Raw genomic sequence first — 19,909 nt, forward strand, 5'->3', positions numbered from 1 at the left:
AATAATTCCTCAAGTGTGAATGTAGAGGCAGTATACTCATTGTTTGTCAGCTACCTCAGCAGGTGCATCAAAATCGAACCGTCAATGTCAAGTGGACCAATCTGATTCATCCCCTTCCTTCTAGAGTTTACGTAAGTAAAGAAGTCTTTATTGTTTTTCTTTGCATTATTTGCCAAAGATTTCTCATAATTTACCTTTGCTTGCCTAACGTCCTTTATGACTTGATTACAGACTACCTTATATCTATCATAGGCATCTGTCTCCTGATAATTTATATGCATTCTATGCATTTTTATTCTCTGCTACTAGTCTCACTAGGTCGTCTGACATCCATTTAGGCCTAAACCTTGAACAGTATTTCTTATTTGGTATGAAAAGCATAGTAGCTTCCAAGATTAATTCCTTGAATGATTCCCATTTAGAATTTGCTGTTAGTAACATCATCAGTTGGTCCCAACTGATAGAATTTTAAAAACCTCTGAGACCAGTGTAGTCACCTTTACGAAAACAAAAGCAAAGATGGTAGTTACATCTTTAAATAAATCCCACATCAGTATATTGTGATCACTGCCACCTAGTGGTTCCTTTATCGGCAGATTCTTAATGTATGAAGAATTGCTGCTGATAATCAGATCAAGAGTATTATTCCCTCTGGTTGTCTCTCGAACATGCTGCTGTAGAAAACAATCATCAAATAAATCCACAAAAGTCTTGCTAGTGTGTGTGAGTGACCAACCCACAAGTTCCAATCTATACCTGGGAAGTTAAAATCCCATATTATAAGACAATCTGATTTACTGGCCCATTTGTGAATAGAAGAGTGTGACATTTATATATTTTCAATCTGTAGGGATCTCTACTAAATACAAGATTGCTCTTATAAATTAACAAGTACAGGTCACTGTTGAAAAAAAGCCGTGAATTAGGGTAGAATTTGAAAGTGTCTGCAATTCTGCCCAGACATGATAGGAGGGAGTATATGATGAGAGCCCTGTCGATCAATTCGGCCCTGGAAAAATTGTGCAAGGCTCAAGGGGTAGAATTTTTTTCAGCCTGATCTGTGCTTGTTAACAGGAGAGACTGCTTCTACAGGGATGGGATACACTTAAATAGAAAGGGTGCAAGAATGTTTGCTGATGCTATCAAGGCAGTGTTAGGCAGGTCGGAAAACTGGATTGGGGGGATACAAGGACTAATAGATTAACGGTAGCCACTGGCAGAGGTGAAAGTGATTCTTGCACTGCTTCGATTGGAATGAGCAGCAGCCTGGAAAATAAGATATATGATATTTCAGAGACTGCTGGGAGTCATTGGGGTACAAGTAAACACATTGGTTGTGTTAGAGTAGCTAAGAAAAAGAACAGATGCATGTATACTTGCATGTACGCCAGTGGTAGGAGTTTGGTAAATAAATTTGATGAATTTGAGGTATTGCTCAAAGCATCAAAAGCAGATATTGTTGGGATATCAGAGACGTAGTGTCACACAGATATAAGTAATGCAGAACTGGAATTTGGGGAGTACAATGTCTACGGAAAGGATAGGAAGGGAGGAGGGGTTATGCTATTAGTTAAAAAACACATAAAATCCAAGGAAGTGAAGCCAGTCGACATCGATGGGCAGGGCAGTGTCGAGTCAGTTTGGTGTGACATAAGCATGGGTAAATCAAAATTGAGAGTAGGAGTGTGCTATAGGCCTAATGACTCTGATGAGTATAATAAGATACTGTACAGGGAAATAGAATGGACCAGTAAATCAGAGAGTCTTATAATGGGGGATTTTAATTTCCCAGATATTGACTGGAATTTGTGGGTTGCTCACTCACAAACTAGCAAGGGTTTTGTGGATTTATTGGATGATTATTTTCTACACCAGCATGTTCGGGAGGCAACTAGAGGGAGTAATACTCTTGATCTGATTATCAGTAGTGATTCTTCATGCATTAAGAATCTACAGATACAGGAACCACTAGGTGGCAGTGATCACAGTGTGCTGAAGTGGGATTTACTCAAGGAGGTAACTACCATCAGGGGTAAAGGGAAGGGTTATTGCTTTCGTAAAGGCGACTACGATGGTCTGAGACAGTATTTAAATTCTATACAGTGGGACCAACTGATGATGTTACCAACAGCAAACTCAAAATGGCAAGCATTCAAAGAACTCATCTTGAAAGCTACTAGGCTTTACATACCAACTAAGAAATATTGTTCAAGGTTCAGGCCTAAATGGATGTCAGATGAACTAATGAGACATGGCAGAGAAGAAAAATGCATGGGATACATATAAATTAACATGTGACACAGAAGCCGATGATAGATATAAGTTGATCTGTAACCAAGTTACAAAGGAGGTTAGGCAGGTGAAGGAAGATTACGAGAAATCTTTGGCAAGGGATCCAAAGAAACACAGCAAGGAGTTCTTTACTTATGTAAAGTCTAGAAGGAAGGGGATGAATCAGATTGGTCCACTTGATATCGTTGGTTCAACTGTTCATGATCCTGCTCAGGTAGCTAACAAACTAAATCAATATTTTGTATCTACATTCACGCATGAGGAGTCATTCAGGAAGGAGAATGATGTAGATAAAGTAAACATTGGCAGTGAGCTGGATGATTTCGTAATAACTGAGAGGAAAGTGGAGGAGAGATTGTTGAGGATAAACATAAAAAAGGCACCTGGGGTGGATGGGATCTATCCAGTTATATTAAAGGAGGCAGCAAAGGAAGTAAGCAAACCCCTAGCCATAATTATGAGAGCTTCTTTGGACTCAGGGGAGGTACCCATAGACTGGAGATGTGCAAATGTAACCCCAATTCACAAAGGAGGATCAAAGGCTGACACAAGTAAATATAGACCTGTTAGTTTAACTTCTGTTCCAGGTAAATTAATGGAGGCACTGGTTAAAGAAGCACTGCAGGATCATCTAGACAAGAATTCAGTTATTGCTCAGACGCAGCATGGTTTTGTTAAGGGCAGGTCTTGCCTGACCAATTTGATTGGATACTAGGATGTAGTCACAAAAGAACTGGATGCAGGGAATAACTTTGATATTATATATTTGGATCTTAGAAAGGCTTTTGATACTGTTGCACATGGAAGACTGCTGCACAAATTGGAGCAGTGTGGCATTGGAGGCAAATTGCTGCTATGGATAAGGGGATGGTTGAGTGGCAGAAGACAGAGAGTGGTAATCAATGGACACTGCTCAACGTGGACTAATGTTATTAGTGGAGTTCCTCAGGGTTCAGTGTTGGGTCCGTTGTTGTTTTCGGTGTTTATAAATGATATTGATGATGGGATATCAAGTTTAATGTCCAAGTTTGCAGATGATACAAAGGTTGGCAGGGTTGTTAAGGACACCACTTACGCTGTGCTGCTGCAACAGGATCTGGAAAGGTTGAACAGATGGGCTGAGAGGTGGCAAATGAAGTTTAACATTGACAAATGTAAAGTAGTACATATGGGAAACAGTAACCCCAGAGCAACGTATCAACTCTGCGGTACTACATTGACAGTGGTGGAGAATGAAAAGCACCTGGGGATAATTGTGCAGGCAGATATGAAGTTCTCTGAGCAGTGCAGACGAGCTGCAAGAGTAGCTCATGGTGTCTTGTCAATGATATACAGGAATTTTTCTAGCAGGGATAAGGAGGTGATTATTCCCTTGTATAAGGCAATGGTTAGGCCACATCTTGAGTACTGTATACAGGTCTGGAGGCCTCATTTCAAGAAGGATGTAGAGCTGCTGGAACGGGTACAGAGAAGGGCAACAAGATTAGTGAATGGAACAAAGGGTTGCTCTTACGAAGAAAGGCTTAAGTTTTGCTAATTACAGAGTCTGGAGACTAGGCACCGGCGAGATGATCTGATAGAGGTGTATAAGGCTTTGAATGGTTTGAGCATGCTCAATGCCCATGGGATTCTTCATCTTGCTCAGAATAATCAGCTCAGAGGGCATAAATTCAAATTGAGGAAGGACGGATGTCGGATAGATGTGCAGAAATTTGCCTTTGGCCAGCGGGTGGTTGGTTGGTGGAACCGACTTCCATCACTTGTTGTTGAAGTTGATAGCCTAAACAAATTTAAGGCTCAACTGGACAGGTATTTCGAGCGAACGGAGGGGGAAATGGGAGTGGAGTGTTTTTTTTTTTTTTTTTTTTGGCTGATGCTAAATGAGTTTGCTTTCTTGCATCATATGCCTCTACTAATGCTAATGCTTACGAAGAAAGGCTTAAGTTGTGCAAATTACAGTGTCTCGAGACTAGGCACCGGCGAGGTGATCTGATAGAGGTGTACAAAGCTTGAATGGCTTGAGCATCTGCCTCTTTCTGATGGGATCTGCCTCTTTCTCAGAATAATCACCTGAGATGGCATTAATTGAAATAGAGGAAAGACAGATGTAGAATAGATGTGCGGAAATTTGCCTTTAGCCAGCGGGTAGTTGGCTCGTGGAACAGACTTCCATCCCTTGTTGTGGAAGTTGATAGCCTAAATAAATTTAAGGCTCAGCTGGATAGGTATTTCGAACAAACGGAGGGGTGAAGTGGAAGGGTTTTTTTTTTTTTTTGGCTGTTGCTGCATAAGCTTGCTTTCTTGCATCCTATGCCTCTACTAATGCTAATTATGACTAAAGCTGTGCATACCCTTTTGCTGCTATTTTTAATATAATTCAGTAGATTCCATCAGCCTCAGGTGTCTTGTTTACTTTTAGCTTTCAATTTATAAATTTGCATATTTCTGGGTAAACTTCATATGTAGATGTAGAATATATATTCAGTTTGTCAGCGATTAATAGTTATGTTGTTCACACCTAGTGGAGGAATATGGTGCAGATCTAGATGTAATGTTGGGAACTCCATGAAGTTAACTGGTGCAGCACATGATCTTATAAGGAAACCTTTGCAGGAGGAATAGAAGCATTCAAAATGTTGCCTGTGGAATTCCCCTAGCACTAGGACAAGTATGCATTCCATATGGCACTACTGGTTATAGAAACAGTTTTTTTTTGTTTTTTTAAACATGTTAGCATATGTATATATATAGTAATGTGCTTATTGTTTTCATCATCTCCTATGTGCCCGACTGTCTGCATGTAACAACTCCCAGTGGACAGATTTTCATGAAATTTTTTATATTTGGTTATTTTGAAAAGATTTGTTGATCCATTCCGAGTTTCATTAAAATTAGACCAGTAGAAACTGAGCTCTCTCTCTCTCTCTTTTCTCTCTCTCTCTCTCTCTCTCTCTCTCTCTCTCTCTCCCTCCCTCCCTTTTTTTTTTTTATTTTTTTTTTTTTATGGCCTCCTGATAACTCAACTCCCAGTGGATAGATTTTCACAAAATGTTATTTTTTGTTCTTTTAGAAAAACTTTATTTTTTCTTCTAAAAAGAAAAAAAAAGAAACTTGCAAAATTTCATTAGAATCTGACCAATATAAATATGGCAATTGACTTTTTTTTTTTCCCTCTCCATCTGTCCACACATAACTACTCAGTTCTGTGGATCAATTTTCATTAAATTTTATATTTGGTTCTTTTAGAATGGTATTAGTAGTGGAAAATGCAAGAAAACAAGCTTATACAACATCAGTCAAAAAAAATAAATAAATAAAATGAAATTAAAAGCCAAAAATTTCTATATCATCCACAACACTAGATGGGAGTTTGTTTCAAAAATCAACTACCTTCCCCTATTACCTGTCCATGTCCTCCAACAATTTGTATAGTTCTCCCTTGAATTTTATTCAAAATACCCACCTCCACAACAGATGGAAGTTTGTTCCAACAATCAACTGCCTGCTGGATGAAGACAAATAGCTGTCCTTCAGCCATCCTTCCTCAATTTAAATTAATGCCTTCTCTTGTATAATCTGAGCAAGAGGAAGAATTCCATCAGTATTGAGCTAACTCAATCTATTCAAAGCCTTAAAACATCTCAATCAGATCTCGCAGCTGCCTAGCCTCCAGGCACTGCAGTTTGCAGAACTGAAGCCTTTCTTGGTAAGAGTACCCTTTGTTCCTCTAGTTAATATCGCCGCTCTTCTCTGCACCTGTTCCAGCACATCCATGTTCCTAAAATGAGGCCTCCAGACCTGTATGCAGTACCCAAGTTGTCTGACCATTGCTTTATACGATGGATAATCACTTCTCTTATCCCTGCTGACAGAGTTCCAGTATATCATCAACAAAACATCATAAACCTTCTCAAATTTCATTGGACCAATAGAAATACAGAATTTACTTCTTTTTTTTCATACACATCATATAGGCTATCCATGTATATTGTAGCTGAAGCACTGGATATTATGTTTGTTGCTATCCTCTGACTGGAGGAATGATGGACAATATGGCAGATGTTCAAAGACTAAATGCTTTGTTTTGTGCGTAAAAGTTTTTTTTTTTTTTTTTTGTTATTTATTATGAATTGTTACTATTTGCTAATGTGTCTGAAATTTGATGCACTGGTTACGTTAAACTTTCTTTTTTGTTAATATCTCTCAAGCTTGGACAGTGTACAATTTGCAGGAGTATACTCTCCTAGGAGCTACAGATAAAATATATCATTATTCATTTTTTTTTTTTTTTTTTTTTTAAATCCATTTTGGGAAAAGAGGTTATCTAAGTTTTTAAATGGTTGTAGTTACAGAGTGTAGCCACAGCATTTTTTTCCCTCCCCTCTCATTAAAGAACATTACCAACTTTAGAGCTTTATCAGATTTCATTTGCACAAGATTTGCTTGTTGCTGCTGTTGTCGTATCCATTTATATTGCATAAAAGTCACATATCGCTAGTCATGAGCTATACTCTGTATACTGACTGTGTTCAGTACCAAGTACACCTGTGTTGATTTTTTTTTTTTTTCTGTGTGTGCTCGAACCTTCCATTGGTTTTCAATACTGCTTATTCAGAACTTCATCTGTGGTTTGCTAATTACTCCTATATATGCTTTACTTTTGTAGCTAAAACAAAATAAAAATGAGGGAGGGTAGCATTATCAGGCACCTTGTAAAATGCAGACTTTTGATATGTTTACTCTTAACCAATATTTGAAGAATTTAAAAAAAAAATGTTATTATTATTTTACTAATATTATTATCAACGTAGAACATATTGAGTATTACAGCTCTGATTCATACTATCTAATTATTTTTTAATATATATAGAATGCTGGATTCTCGTCCTGTGTATACCAAGGATCAGCAGAGATCACCGTTTCATCATTTTTTGGTAGCCATTATTGATCTCACTGCAGGCTCAGCAGGTAACAGAGCAAAGTATTTAATGCTTTAAATTTATATCAGTGAAACTTTTTTAAAATTACACTGTTATTCAACAATTTGCAGAAGTTGCATGGTGATCTGTGGATTACAGTCAAAACTTGGTTTATGAAATGTTTTGAATTTCTCTACTCAAGAAATATCATTTAAAAGGCTATTTTTATGGTGAATTATTGTTGTGACAGGCATTGACTTTTTTTAACAGCTCTAAACTCTCACTAAACTGTTATGCATGAGGTTTGGGTTATATACATTGGTGTTCAACGAAAGTGCATTACCCCTTAAAATTGTAATTGTCATCCGAATAACGTAAGTTATGGCAATATTTCTTACAGATTGCATCATATAAGACTGACACGCGTACGTGATCATGTAATATTGCATCAGCTATTACTTCCAGCTATATAAGCACGCTCTGCAAGAGTTGCAGTCATTCCTTGTTTGTGTCAGGATGGCGAGTTACGTGCAGTTGACGCCACGAAGAAAGAGTGCTATTGTTGTTTTACATGAGGAAGGATATTCTTCCCGTCATATTGCTTATAGAGTGTCTTGTAATCAATCGACAGTGAGTAGATTTCTTTCCAAACTCAAGAATATTGGTTCTGCTGATAGGAAAAAAGGAACCGGATGCAAACGAGTCTCTACGTCAAAACAGGACCGCGTTTTGAATTGCTTATACCTTAAAAGTAAATTTTCTCCGTCTGAGCTGAAAAGATAATGGTAAGAACATTCAGGAGTGGTAGCAAGTGCAGTAACAGTCAGAAGTGAAATTTCTCCTCACACAAAAAATGAAAAAGGACCGATTAATTTGGTGTAATGAGCATGTCAAATGGACCCCCAAACAGTGGAAGTCAGTCATCTTGGATGAGAAGAAATTGAACCTGGATGGCTCTGATGGGAGACAAACGAGTAGATGTGGTGAAGAATACCATCCAGACTGTATGGTGTTTACAGTGAAATTCCCTACTAGCCAAATGATATGGGGGTGCATTTCGTATCGCGGAGTAGGTCACCTGCAGTTTATAAAAGGTTCCGTAAATGCCAATGGATACCTGGCTATATTGGAAGGCATATTGCTGCCCACCATTAGAGACCAATTTCAACCTGCCAAGTAACTCTGCTCATTATCATCGGGCGAAAAGTGTAAGTAGGCACTTCTGTAGCTACTTTAGCTTCATTTCTGCATTAGAGGTTTGACAGTAATGTGTTCACATTTGTCACAGGTGAAAAAAATGGTTGGAAGAACGGTCCATTACAACTCTTAGCTGGCCAAGAAACAGCCCTGACCTAAAGCTTATAGAGAACTGTTGCCATCGTGTGGAATCTGCAGTTGCCAGAAAGAAACCAAAGACCCTTCGTGAACTTCAGGAAGCCATAATTCATATTTGGAACCATGAACTATTAGTTGATTATCTTCAGAAATTGATCTTGTCAATGTCTCAATGGTGTGCTGCTGAATTAAATATAAGTTTGCACCTGGTGAACTTTTCATTTTGTTTTCCATTTAAAATGATAAACTGAAGCAAATTGATAATATTTCATAATTGTCGCCATAATTGTTGTGTTTACCAAACCTGTTGTGTAAAGGTTGCAGAAGCTCATTTTGGAATATTTTGAGAGCACCTGTCAATTTATTTATTATTTTATTTTTATGAAAAAACCAAAAACCAAACACGAGAGGTATTAGAACCTATAGTACTTAGTACCGTGCTTGGGTTTAAGGTTGAGGAGACAAAAGAAGATATTTGTTGACATTAGACTTTAACTTCTGAAGACTGTAATTTTCAGGAAATATGTACAAAGGAAGGTTGTTCCAGAAAATGGCTGTTGAATGAATAAATGAGGAAGATGAAAAGTTGGTTCTGTGAGTTTCAAGTTGGACAGTAAATGGATGTTGGCAGCACGTGTTTGGACAGTTTTGAAAGAGAGAGCGGCAATTATAGAAGCCAATTTAGAAGAACAGTGCCCATGGAAGTAACTGTAGAAAAGGAATGCAGCAGAAACAGTACATGATTGAGACAGTGAGCAGAGAGACTCTGTTAGAGATGAGTCATTAATTAACCTAACTGCCTTCTTCTGAATGGAATCTAGAAGCCTGAGAGAAGTTCTGGAGGCACAGCCCCAGGTGTGGAAACAATATTCTATGGTAGGGTGGATTTGCGATTTGTATAGAGTGAACAGCTATTTGGAAGAAAAGTAATCCCAGGAGCAAAAGAGAAAACAAAGTTTTTTAGATGCAGAGGAAGCAATATTTGTGATGTGCTTGTGCCAAGAGAGATTAGAAGTTAGGGTAGTCTCTAAAAGAGATTATATATCATCTTGCCTAGAAATTGGAGTGTCACCAAAGATAAGCATAGGAGCAGAAGAATCCTTTTTGCGAGATATAAGACAAGACTGATCTTTAGAAGGATTGAAATCAACTAAGTTGTCTTTGCTCCACTGGAGAATTAACTGGAGATTGGTAGTGGATATTTGAGAAGTTGAAGCTGATTGAGCAGGGCAAGGTTTCTCAAAATTGAAAGTGGAATGCAATGTGCTGTCATCAGCAAAACTATGGATAGGATTTCCAGTCAATGGAAGAAGGTCATTTATATACAAGAGGTCAAAGAAATGAACCTTCGGGGACACCAGCATTAGTGGAGAAGTTATCAGACAGAAAGCCATCTACTGTCATCCTCAGCAAGTGATCAGAGAGAAAACTGGATAACCAATTACAAAAAACAGTTGGCAAACCATAAGATGGAAGCTTGTTTAGAAGATCATTATGCCAAACACAATCGAAAACATTTGAGATGTCAAGAGCAACTGATTGTGTTTTACTAAACTTTTCCATTGAATTTATCCATAAATGGGTAACATAACATATTGTGCAGAGAAATAGAATGGGCCAGTAAATCAGAATGTCTTATAATGGGGATTTTAACTTTCCAGATATCGACCGGAAGTTGTGGGTCAGTCACTCGCACACTAGCAAGACTTTATTGGATTTCTTGTGAATTTATTGGATGACTGTTTTCTACAGCAATATGTTCGACAGGCAACCAGAGGTAGTGATGCTCTTGATTTGATTATCAGCATATTCATGCATTGACAATTTGCAGATGGGGGAGCTGCTGAGTGACAGTCATCACAATGTACTGATGTGGGAATTAAAGATGTAACTACCATCAAGGCTAAAGGGAAGGGCTGTTGCTTTCATAAAGGTGACTACAGGGGTTTCAGATAGTTTTTAAATTCTGTACAGTGGGATCAACTGATGATGTTACCAATGTTGAATTCTAAATGGGAAGCCTTTGGGGACTTAATTTTGGCAGCTACAAGGCTTTTCATTCCAACTAAGAAATAATGTTCACGTTTAGGCCTAAATGAATGTCAGATGAACTAATGAGGCTCTTGGCAGAGAAGAAAAATGCATGGGATGTATATAAAATATCAGGTGACACAGAAGTCTATGGCAGATATAAACTAGTCTGTAATCATGTCACAAAGGAGGTTAGGCAGGCGAAGGCAGATTACGAGAAATCCTTGGAAAAGGACGCAAAGAAAAACAGCAAAGAGTTCTTTACTTATGTAAACTCTAGAAGGAAAGGGATGAATCAGATTGGACTACTTAACATAGATGGGTTGACTATTAATGATCATGCTCAGGTAGCTGATAAACTGAATGAGAATGTTGCATCTACATTCACACATGAGGAATTATTCAATGAGGGGACTGCCAGAACTTTATCAAACTCTTAACAGGGAGCTAAGTGATTTTGTAATAACTGAGAGCACAGTGGAGGAGAAATTGTTTAAGTTAAACATAAAAAAGGCACCTGGGTGGACGGGATCTATCCAGTTATATTAAAGGAAGCAGCAAAAGAAGTAAGCAAACTCTTTGCCATAATTTTGAGAGCTTCCTTGGACTCAGGGGAGGTCTCCATGGACTGGAGGTGGGCAAATGTATGACCAAATCACAAAGGGTGTTCAAAAGGCGATACAACTAACTATAGACCTGTTAGTTTAACTTGTGTTCTGGGGAAAATAATGGTTTCACTGGTTAAAGAATCATTGCAGGATCATCAAGACAAGACTGAAGTAATAGTTAATACACAGCATGAGTTTGTTAAAGGTAGGTCTTGTCTGACCAATTTGATTGGATACTATGATGTGGTCACAAAGGAACTGAATGCCAAAAATAATTTTGATATTATATACTTGAATTTCAGGAAAGCTTTTGATGCTGTTGCACATGGAAGACTGCTATACAAATTGGACAGGTATGGCATTAAGGGTAAGTTGGTACAATGGATAAAGGGATGGTTGAATGGGAGACGATAAAGAGTGGTAATCAATGGACACTGCTCTTCGTGGACAAATGTTATTAGTGGAATTTCCCAGGGTTCAGTGTTGGGCCCATTGTGGTTATTGATGAAGGTATATCAGGTTTAATGTCCAACTTTGCAGATAATACAAAGGTTGACAGGGTTGTTAAGGACCGTATTCTGCTCCAACTGGATCTAGATATGTTGAGCAAATGGGCTGAGAAGTGGCAACTGAAGTTTAACATTGACAAATGCAAAGTACTGCATATGGGTAGCAATAACCGATAAGAAACCTACCAAGTGTGTGTGTGTGGTACTACACTCGGGGAAGTGGAAAAGATCTTGGGGTAATTGTGCAGTCAAATATGAAGTTTGATCAGTGCAGACGGGCTGCCAGAGCAGGTCATGGAGTCTTGTCAATGATACATAGCAATTTTGTTAGCAGGGACAGGGATGTGTTTATCCCTTAATACAAGGGAATGGTCAGGCCACACCTAGAGTACTGTGTACAGGTCTGGAGGCCTCATTTTAGGAAGGAGTACAGTTGGTAGAACGAGTACAAAGAAGGGAAACAAGATTGGTGAGGGGAACGAAGGAGTGCTCTTACAAAGACAGGCCTAAGTTCTGCAAATTGCAGCACCTGGAGAGTAGGCACCTGCCAGGTGATCTGATTGAAGTGTATAAGGCCTTGAATGGGTTGAGCAAGCTGAATGCTGATGGGATTCTTCCTCTTGCTCAGATTAAGAACATTAGGGGGCACAGATTCAAATTGAGGAAAACAGTTGTAGAATAGATGTGTGGAAATTTGCCTTTAGCCAGGGGGTATTTCATTGGTGAAATAGACTTCCATCTTTTGTTGTGGAAGTTGATAGCCTAAATAAATTTTTGGTGTCTCCGTAGCCAGGTGGGCAGGAGCAGCAGTGCATAGCACATGCTTCTTGATTAGACCGGTGTTCGAGCCCGTGACTACCAAATACGGAGGATGCGGAAAGGTCAGGAAATGACCACCGCATATCCCCGGATTAATATGGCCTTAGTTGCTAATGCTCCTAAAAACCAAATAATAACAACAACAACCTAAATAAATTTAAGGCTGAGTTGGAAAGGCATTTGGAACAAATTTTTTTGGCTGATGCTGCATAAACTTGCTTTCTTGCATCATATGCCTCTACTAATGCTAATAAGCCAGAATATCATCAGCTGATTGACTGGTGATATTCTGGCTTATTAGTGGATACTGGCAATCGTTGATCAGACAGAAGGATTCTAGGTAGTTTAAGAGTTGGCGGTTAATTGATTTCTCCATTATTTTAGAAAGAGTAGAAGTAATTTCAATGGGATGGTAATTGGATGGGAGAGATTTGTCACCCTTGGAAATAGAAGGAAAAACCTTCTACTTCCAAGCAGAAGAAAAAACCTTTGGAATAAGAAAGTGAAAAAAGCGGCAAAGACAGGAGTAAGTTCAGGAGCACAGGTTTTGAAAACAAGTGGAGAAATACCATCAGGACCTGGGCATCAAGTTTCGTCAAATTCCTTTTGACATTCTTTGACAGAAGACCACAGGAGACATTGAATGGAGCATGTTGGGAATGGTGGGAGGTATTTTACCAAGGTCATTAATACACAAGTTGGAAGAAAAATGGGATGCTAGCAGGTCAGCTTTATCGTTGGCCGAAGTGATAACAGAACCATCAAGTTTTGACAGAAGTGGGAGCAGAGATGGGGAAAAAGTTGCGGCCAATAGTGTTGGCAAGGGACCAGAATGCTCGGCTACCATTAGGGCCAGAAGCAAGTTTTCTACCCTTAGCCTGTTCAAAATCTGGTTTGGACTGATTAGTATCTGCTTTACAGTTGTTGCAAGCTTTGGTGTAGGCAGAAAATGAAATTGAAGATTTGGAAACAAGCCAATTACGATATGCAACATTCTTCTCTTTTGAACAGCCTTAGCATATGTATTGGAAAACCAAGGTTTAGATAAAGGACAAGATTTTAAAGAGGAGTGTGAAATACAGGATTCCATTCCTACAAGAATAATTTCACTGACATGATCTGAGTAAACGTTGACATCAGAAGTTTTGAAACGATAATCCAACCAAGAAAAAGAAGAAAAGAAATCTTGCAGGTCATCCCATTTTGCATCCTTGTAATGCCAAACAACACGAGATTGGGAATAGCCATGAGATAAAGCATTAGCATTAGTAGAGGCATTTGATGCAAGAAAGCAAGCTTATGCAGCATCAGCCAAAAAAAAAAAAAAAAAACCCACTTCCACTTCACCCCTCTGTTCGTTCAAAATACCTGTCCAGCTGAGCCTTAAACTTATTTAGGCTATCAACCTCCACCACAAGGGATGGAAGTCTGTTCCACCAACCAACCACCCGCTGGCTAAAGGCAAATTTCCGCACGTCTATCCTACATCTGTCTTTCCTCAATTTGAATTTATGCCCTCTCAGGTGATTTTTCTGAGCTAGAGGAAGAATCCCATCAGCATTGAGCATGCTTAAACCATTCAAGGCTTTATACACCTCTATCAGATCACCTCGCTGGTGCCTAGTCTCAAGACACTGTATGCAAAACTTAAGCCTTTCTTCGTAAGAGCACCCCTTTGTTCCATTCACTAATCTTGTTGCCCTTCTCTGTACTCGTTCCAGCAGCTCTACATCCTTTTTGAAATGAGGCCTCCAGACCTGTATACAGTACTCTAGGTGTGGCCTGACTATCGCCTTATACAATGGAATAATCACCTCCTTATCCCTGCTGGAAAAATTCCTGTATATCATTGACAATACTCCATGAGCTACTCTTGCAGCCCATCTGCACTGCTCAGAGAACTTCATATCTGCCTGCACAACCACCCCCAAGTCCCTTTCATTCTCTACCACTGTCAGTGTAGTACCACAGAGTTGATACGTTGCTCTGGGGTTGCTGTTTCCCATGTGTAGTACTTTACATTTGTCAATGTTAAACTTCATTTGCCACCTCTCAGCCCATCTGCTCAACCTTTCCAGATCCTGTTGCAGCAGCATAGTGTCAGTAGTGTCCTTGACAACCCTGCCAACCTTTGTATCGTCTGCAAACTTGGACATTAAGCCCAATATACCATCATCAATATCATTTATAAATACAGAAAACAATAATGGACCCAACACTGAGCCCTGAGGGACTCCACTAATAACATCAGTCCACGATGAGCAGTGTCCATTGATTACCACTCTCTGTCTTCTCCCCCTCAACCACCCCTTTATCCATAGCAGCAATTTGCCTCCAATGTCACACTGCTCCAATTTGTGTAGCAGTCTTCCATGTGCAACAGTATCAAAAGCCTTTCTAAGATCCAAGTATATAATATCAAAGTTATTCCCTGCATCCAGTTCTTTTGTGACTGCATCATAGTATCCAATCAAGTTGGTCAGGCAAGACTTCCCCTTAACAAAACCATGCTGTGTCTGAGCTATAACTGAAGTCTTGTCTAAATGATCCTGCAGTGCTTCTTTAACCAGTGCCTCCATTAATTTTCCTGGAACAGAAGTTAAGCTCACAGGTCTATAATTACTTGTGTCAGCCTTTGATCCTCCTTTGGGAATTGGGGTCACATTTGCACATTTCCAGTCTATGGGTACCTCCCCTGAGTCCAAGGAAGCTCTCATAATTATGGCTAAGGGTTTGCTTACTTCCTTTGCTGCCTCCTTTAATATAACTGGATAGATCCCATCCACCCCGGGTGCCTTTCTTGTGTTTATCTTCAACAGTTTCTCCTCCACTTTACTCCCAGTTATTTCAAGATTCTGTAGCTTACTGCTAGAGTTGAATACACCTCTGGCATTCCCCTCGCTGAATAACTTCTCATGTGTGAATGTCGATGCAAAATATTCATTTAGTTTGTTAGCTACCTGAGCAGGATCATCAACACTTGACCCATCAATATCAAGTGGACCAATCTGATTCATCCCCTTCCTTCTAGAGTTTACATAAGTAAAGAACTCTTTGCTGTTTTTCTTTGCATCCCTTGCCAAAGATTTCTCGTAATCTGCCTTCGCCTGCCTAACCTCCTTTGTAACTTGGTTGCATATCAACTTGTATCTATCATAGGCTTCTGTGTCATGTGTTAATTTGTATGTATCCCATGCATTTTTCTTCTCTGCCATATGCCTCATTAGTTCATCTGACATCCATTTTGGCCTAAACCTTGAACAATATTTCTTAGTTGGTATGTAAAGCCTAGTAGCTTCCAAGATAAGTTCTTTGAATGCTTCCCATTTTGAATTTGCTGTTGGTAACATCATCAGTTGGTCCCACTGTATAGAATTTAAATACTGTCTCAGTCCATCGTAGTCGCCTTTACGGAAGCAATAACCCTTCCCTTTACCCCTAATGGTAGTTACCTCTTTGAGTAAATCCCACTTCAGCACACTGTGATCACTGCCACCTAGTGGTTCATTTATCTGCAGATTCTTAATGCATGAAGAATCACTGCTGATAATCAAATCAAGAATATTACTCCCTATAGTTGCCTCCCGAACATGCTGATGTAGAAAACAATCATCCAATAAATCCACAAAAGCCCTGCTAGTGTGTGAGTAACCAGCCCCCAAATTCCAGTCAATATCTGGGAAATTAAAATCTCCCATTATAAGACACTCTGATTTACTGGCCCACTCTATTTCCCTGTACAGTTCCTTATTATACTCATCAGAGTCATTAGGCCTATAGCACACTTCTACTCTCAATTTTGATCTCCCAATGTTTATGTCACACCAAACTGACTCCACACTGCACTGTCCAGCGATGTCGACTGGCTTCACTTCCTTGGTTTTTATGTGTTTCTTAACTAATAGCATAACCCTTCCCCCCTTCCTATCCTGTCTATCCTTTCTGTAGACGTACTCCCCAAATTGCAGTTCTGCATCCCTTATATCTGTGTGACACCACGTCTCTGATATCCCAACAATATCTGCCTTCGATGTTTTGAGCAATACCTCAAATTCATCAAATTTATTTACTAAACTCCTAGCATTGGTGTACACGCAAGTATACCTGCACCTGTTTCTATTCTTAGCTACCCTAACACAACCCATGTGTTTACTTGTACCGCAATGGCTCCCAGCAGTCTCTGAAATACCATGCATCTTGTTTTTCAGGCTTCTGCTCATTCTAATAGAAGCAGTGCAAGAATCTCTTTCACCTCTGCCAGTGGCTACTTTCAATGTATTGGTCTTTGTCTCCCCCCAAGCTAGCAGTTTTCCGACCCACCTAACACTGCCTCGATAGCATCAGCAAATATTCTTGCACCCTTTCTATTTAAGTGTATCCCATCCCTGTAGAAGCAATCTCTCCTGTTAACAAGTACAGTCCAGGATGAAAAAAATTCTACCCCTTGAGCCTTGCACAATCTTTCCAGGGCCGAATTGATCGACAAGGCTCTCATCATATACTCCCTCCTATCGTGTCTGGGCAGAATTGCAGACACTTTCAAATTCAACCCTAATTCTCGGCTTTTGTTCAACAGTGACCTGTACTTGTTAAGGCTCCATTTGAGAAGAGACAATCACCAAGTTGTGATCTGAGTTGCCTAAAGGGCCACTCATTTTGACCATGTACTTAGAAGGGTTATTTGTGAGAAAAAGATCAAGCATGTTGGCTGTTATGGGTAGGATTGTCTGGTATTCTGGTAGGTAAATGAACAATCTGTCATTATTACTCATTTACCTACGATGTCATTATTGTTCATTTACTTTGATGTCATTAGTGATTGCAAAAGGCTCAGCATCTCGACCAGCTGGTTCAGTGTGACTAGAAAACGGAAGCCAGCTGGAGTTGTGAACATTAAAATCACCAAGGAAAATTACCTCACTTAGGAAAGTTGGACTGGAGAAAGTCAAGTTGCAAAGAGAGGAAGTCAAAGAGCTCCAAGTGATTGGTGGAGTTGGGAGAACAGTAGAGACAACAGATGAATTTGACAGAATGAGGTAGAGAAATTTTAAGCCAGAGGAGATCGAAAAGAGGAAATTCCAAATTACCAATGTCTTACCAAATGAATTATCAAATTCCTTGTCTCTCACAGGGAATATCGGAATGGACATATACACAAGTACCACCTTTGAGGCAAAAAAAAATCATACAGTGAATAATTTGGGCAACTGAGATGAGCAATTGTTTATTCAACAGATAACTGAGATTCTGTCAGAAAAAGTACATGGGGTTTGGCAGACTGCAAGTGGAAATGGACATCATTGAGATTAGAACTGAGACCAAGTATATTTGTGAAATGAACTGGGAAGTGTTTGGGAGGTTTAGATCTTTTCACAGATAAGCTTACTCTATTAGTTTGACAATTCATGGTGTATTCAATAGTAATAAAAAGTGTCGGGGGGGAGTGATGAGTCATCTACCACCTAGTATTGCCTGGTAGCACAGAGGGGTGGCATTCCTCCATAGGCATCACACCTCAACCCCTGCTTACGTTGGTTCACACATGCTCTATGAAGTAATGAAAATTTTGGATATACTGTACACGTATATCCAAAAGCCGAGAATTAGGGTTGAATTTGAAAGTGTCTGCAATTCTGCCCAGACACGATACAAGGGAGTATATGAAGAGAGCCTTGTCGACCAATTCGGCTCTGGAAAGAATATGCAGGGCTCAAGGGGTAGAATTTTTTTCAGCCTGGACTGTACTTGTTAACAGGAGAGACTGCTTCTATAGGGATGGGATACACTTAAATAGAAAGGGTGCAAGAATGTTTGCTGATGCTATCGAGGTAGTGTTAGGTGGGTCGGAAAACTGATAGCTTGGGGGGGGATACAAGGACTAATAGTTTAACAGTAGCCGTAGGCAGAGGTGAAGGTGATTCTTGCCCAACTTCTATTAGAATAAGTAGCGACCTGGAGCGTGGGGTGTTGGGGGTTTCAGGGACGGATGGCAGTCATCCTGAAATAGGTGGGTATATGGGATGTGTTAGGGTAACTAAGAATAGGAGTAGGAGCATGTATACCAATGCTAGAAGTATAGTAAATAAATTTGATGAATTTGAAGTGTTGGTCAAGACATCAAAGGTGGATATTGTTGGGATAGCAGAGACGTGGTGTCACACAGATATAAGGAATGCTGAACTGGAATTTGGGGAGTACAATGTGTACAGAAAGGATAGACAGGATAGAAAGGGAGGTGGTGTTATGCTGTTAATTAAGAAAAACACAATCAAAAGAAGTGCATCCAGTTGATATAGATGAACAGTGCACTGTTGAGTCAGTTTGGTGTGACATAAGCACTACGAAAGCAAAAATAAGAGTTGGAGTGTGTTATAGGCCTAGAGAAATAGAGTGGGCTAGTAAATCGGAATGTTTTATAATGGGGGATTTTAACTTCCCAGATATTGACTGGAACTTGTGGATTGGTCGCTCACACACTAGTCAGACTTTTGTGGATTTATTGGATGATTGTTTTCTGCAGCAGCATGTTCGAGAGGCAACCAGAGAAAGTAATACTCTTGATCTGGTTATCAGCAGTGATCATTCATGTATTAAGAATTTGCAGATAAAGGAACCACTAGGTGGCAGTGATCACAGTGTACTGATGTGGGATTTGCTTAAAGATTTAATTACCCTCAGGGGTAAAGGAAAGGGTTTTTGCTTCCGTAAAGGTGAGTACAGTGCTCTCTCACAGTTTTTAAATTCTGTACAGTGGGATCAACGGACGATGTTACCAACAGTAAATTCTAATTGGGAAGCGTTCAAGGAATTAAGCGTGGAAGCTTCTAAAAGTTTCATACCTATTAAGAAATATTGTTCAAGGTTTAGGCCTAAATGGTTATCTAATGAACTAACGAGACTCGTAATAGAGAAGAAAAATGCATGGGATGCATATAAATTATCAAGCGACTCAGAAGCCTATGGCAGATATAAGCTAGTCTGTAATCAGGTGACAAAGGAGGTTAGGCAGGCGAAGGCAGATTACGAGAAATCTTTGGCAAAAGATGCAAAGAAAAACAGCAAGGATTTCTTTACTTACATAAACTATAAAAGGAAGGGGATGAATCCGATTGGTCCACTTGCCATTGATGGTTCGAATGTTGATGATCCTGCTCAGATAGCAAACAAACTTAATGAGTATTTTGCATCTACATTCACACATGAGGAATTATTAAGGTTTGAAAATGGCAGAAGGTTATCAAATTGTAGCAGGATACTTAATGATTTTGGAATAACTGAAAGCAAAGTGGAGGAGAAATTGTTGAAGTTAAACATAAGAAAAGCACCTGGGGTGGATGGGATCTATCCAGTTATATTAAAGGAGGTGGCAAAGCAACTAAGCAAACCCTTAGCCATA

At 39.5% G+C, this 19,909-nt stretch overlaps 1 protein-coding gene across 1 annotated transcript in view; it reads left to right on the top strand.

Moving 5' to 3' along the window:
- The first annotated feature begins 7,163 nt into the window (after nucleotides 1-7,163).
- The window catches only part of LOC150082040 (mitochondrial ornithine transporter 1), a 72,005-nt gene continuing 59,259 nt past the window's right edge, over nucleotides 7,164-19,909 (top strand). Inside the window, exon 1 of the mRNA XM_090380408.1 lies at nucleotides 7,164-7,260. Within this exon, the coding sequence (XP_090236534.1) occupies nucleotides 7,164-7,260 (97 nt within the window). The remainder of the gene's footprint in view (nucleotides 7,261-19,909) is intronic.

This window comes from Mastigoproctus giganteus, chromosome 8 (assembly GCF_048544385.1).
Source record: "Mastigoproctus giganteus isolate SK-2022 chromosome 8, ASM4854438v1, whole genome shotgun sequence".
Lineage (NCBI taxonomy): Eukaryota > Metazoa > Arthropoda > Arachnida > Uropygi > Thelyphonidae > Mastigoproctus > Mastigoproctus giganteus.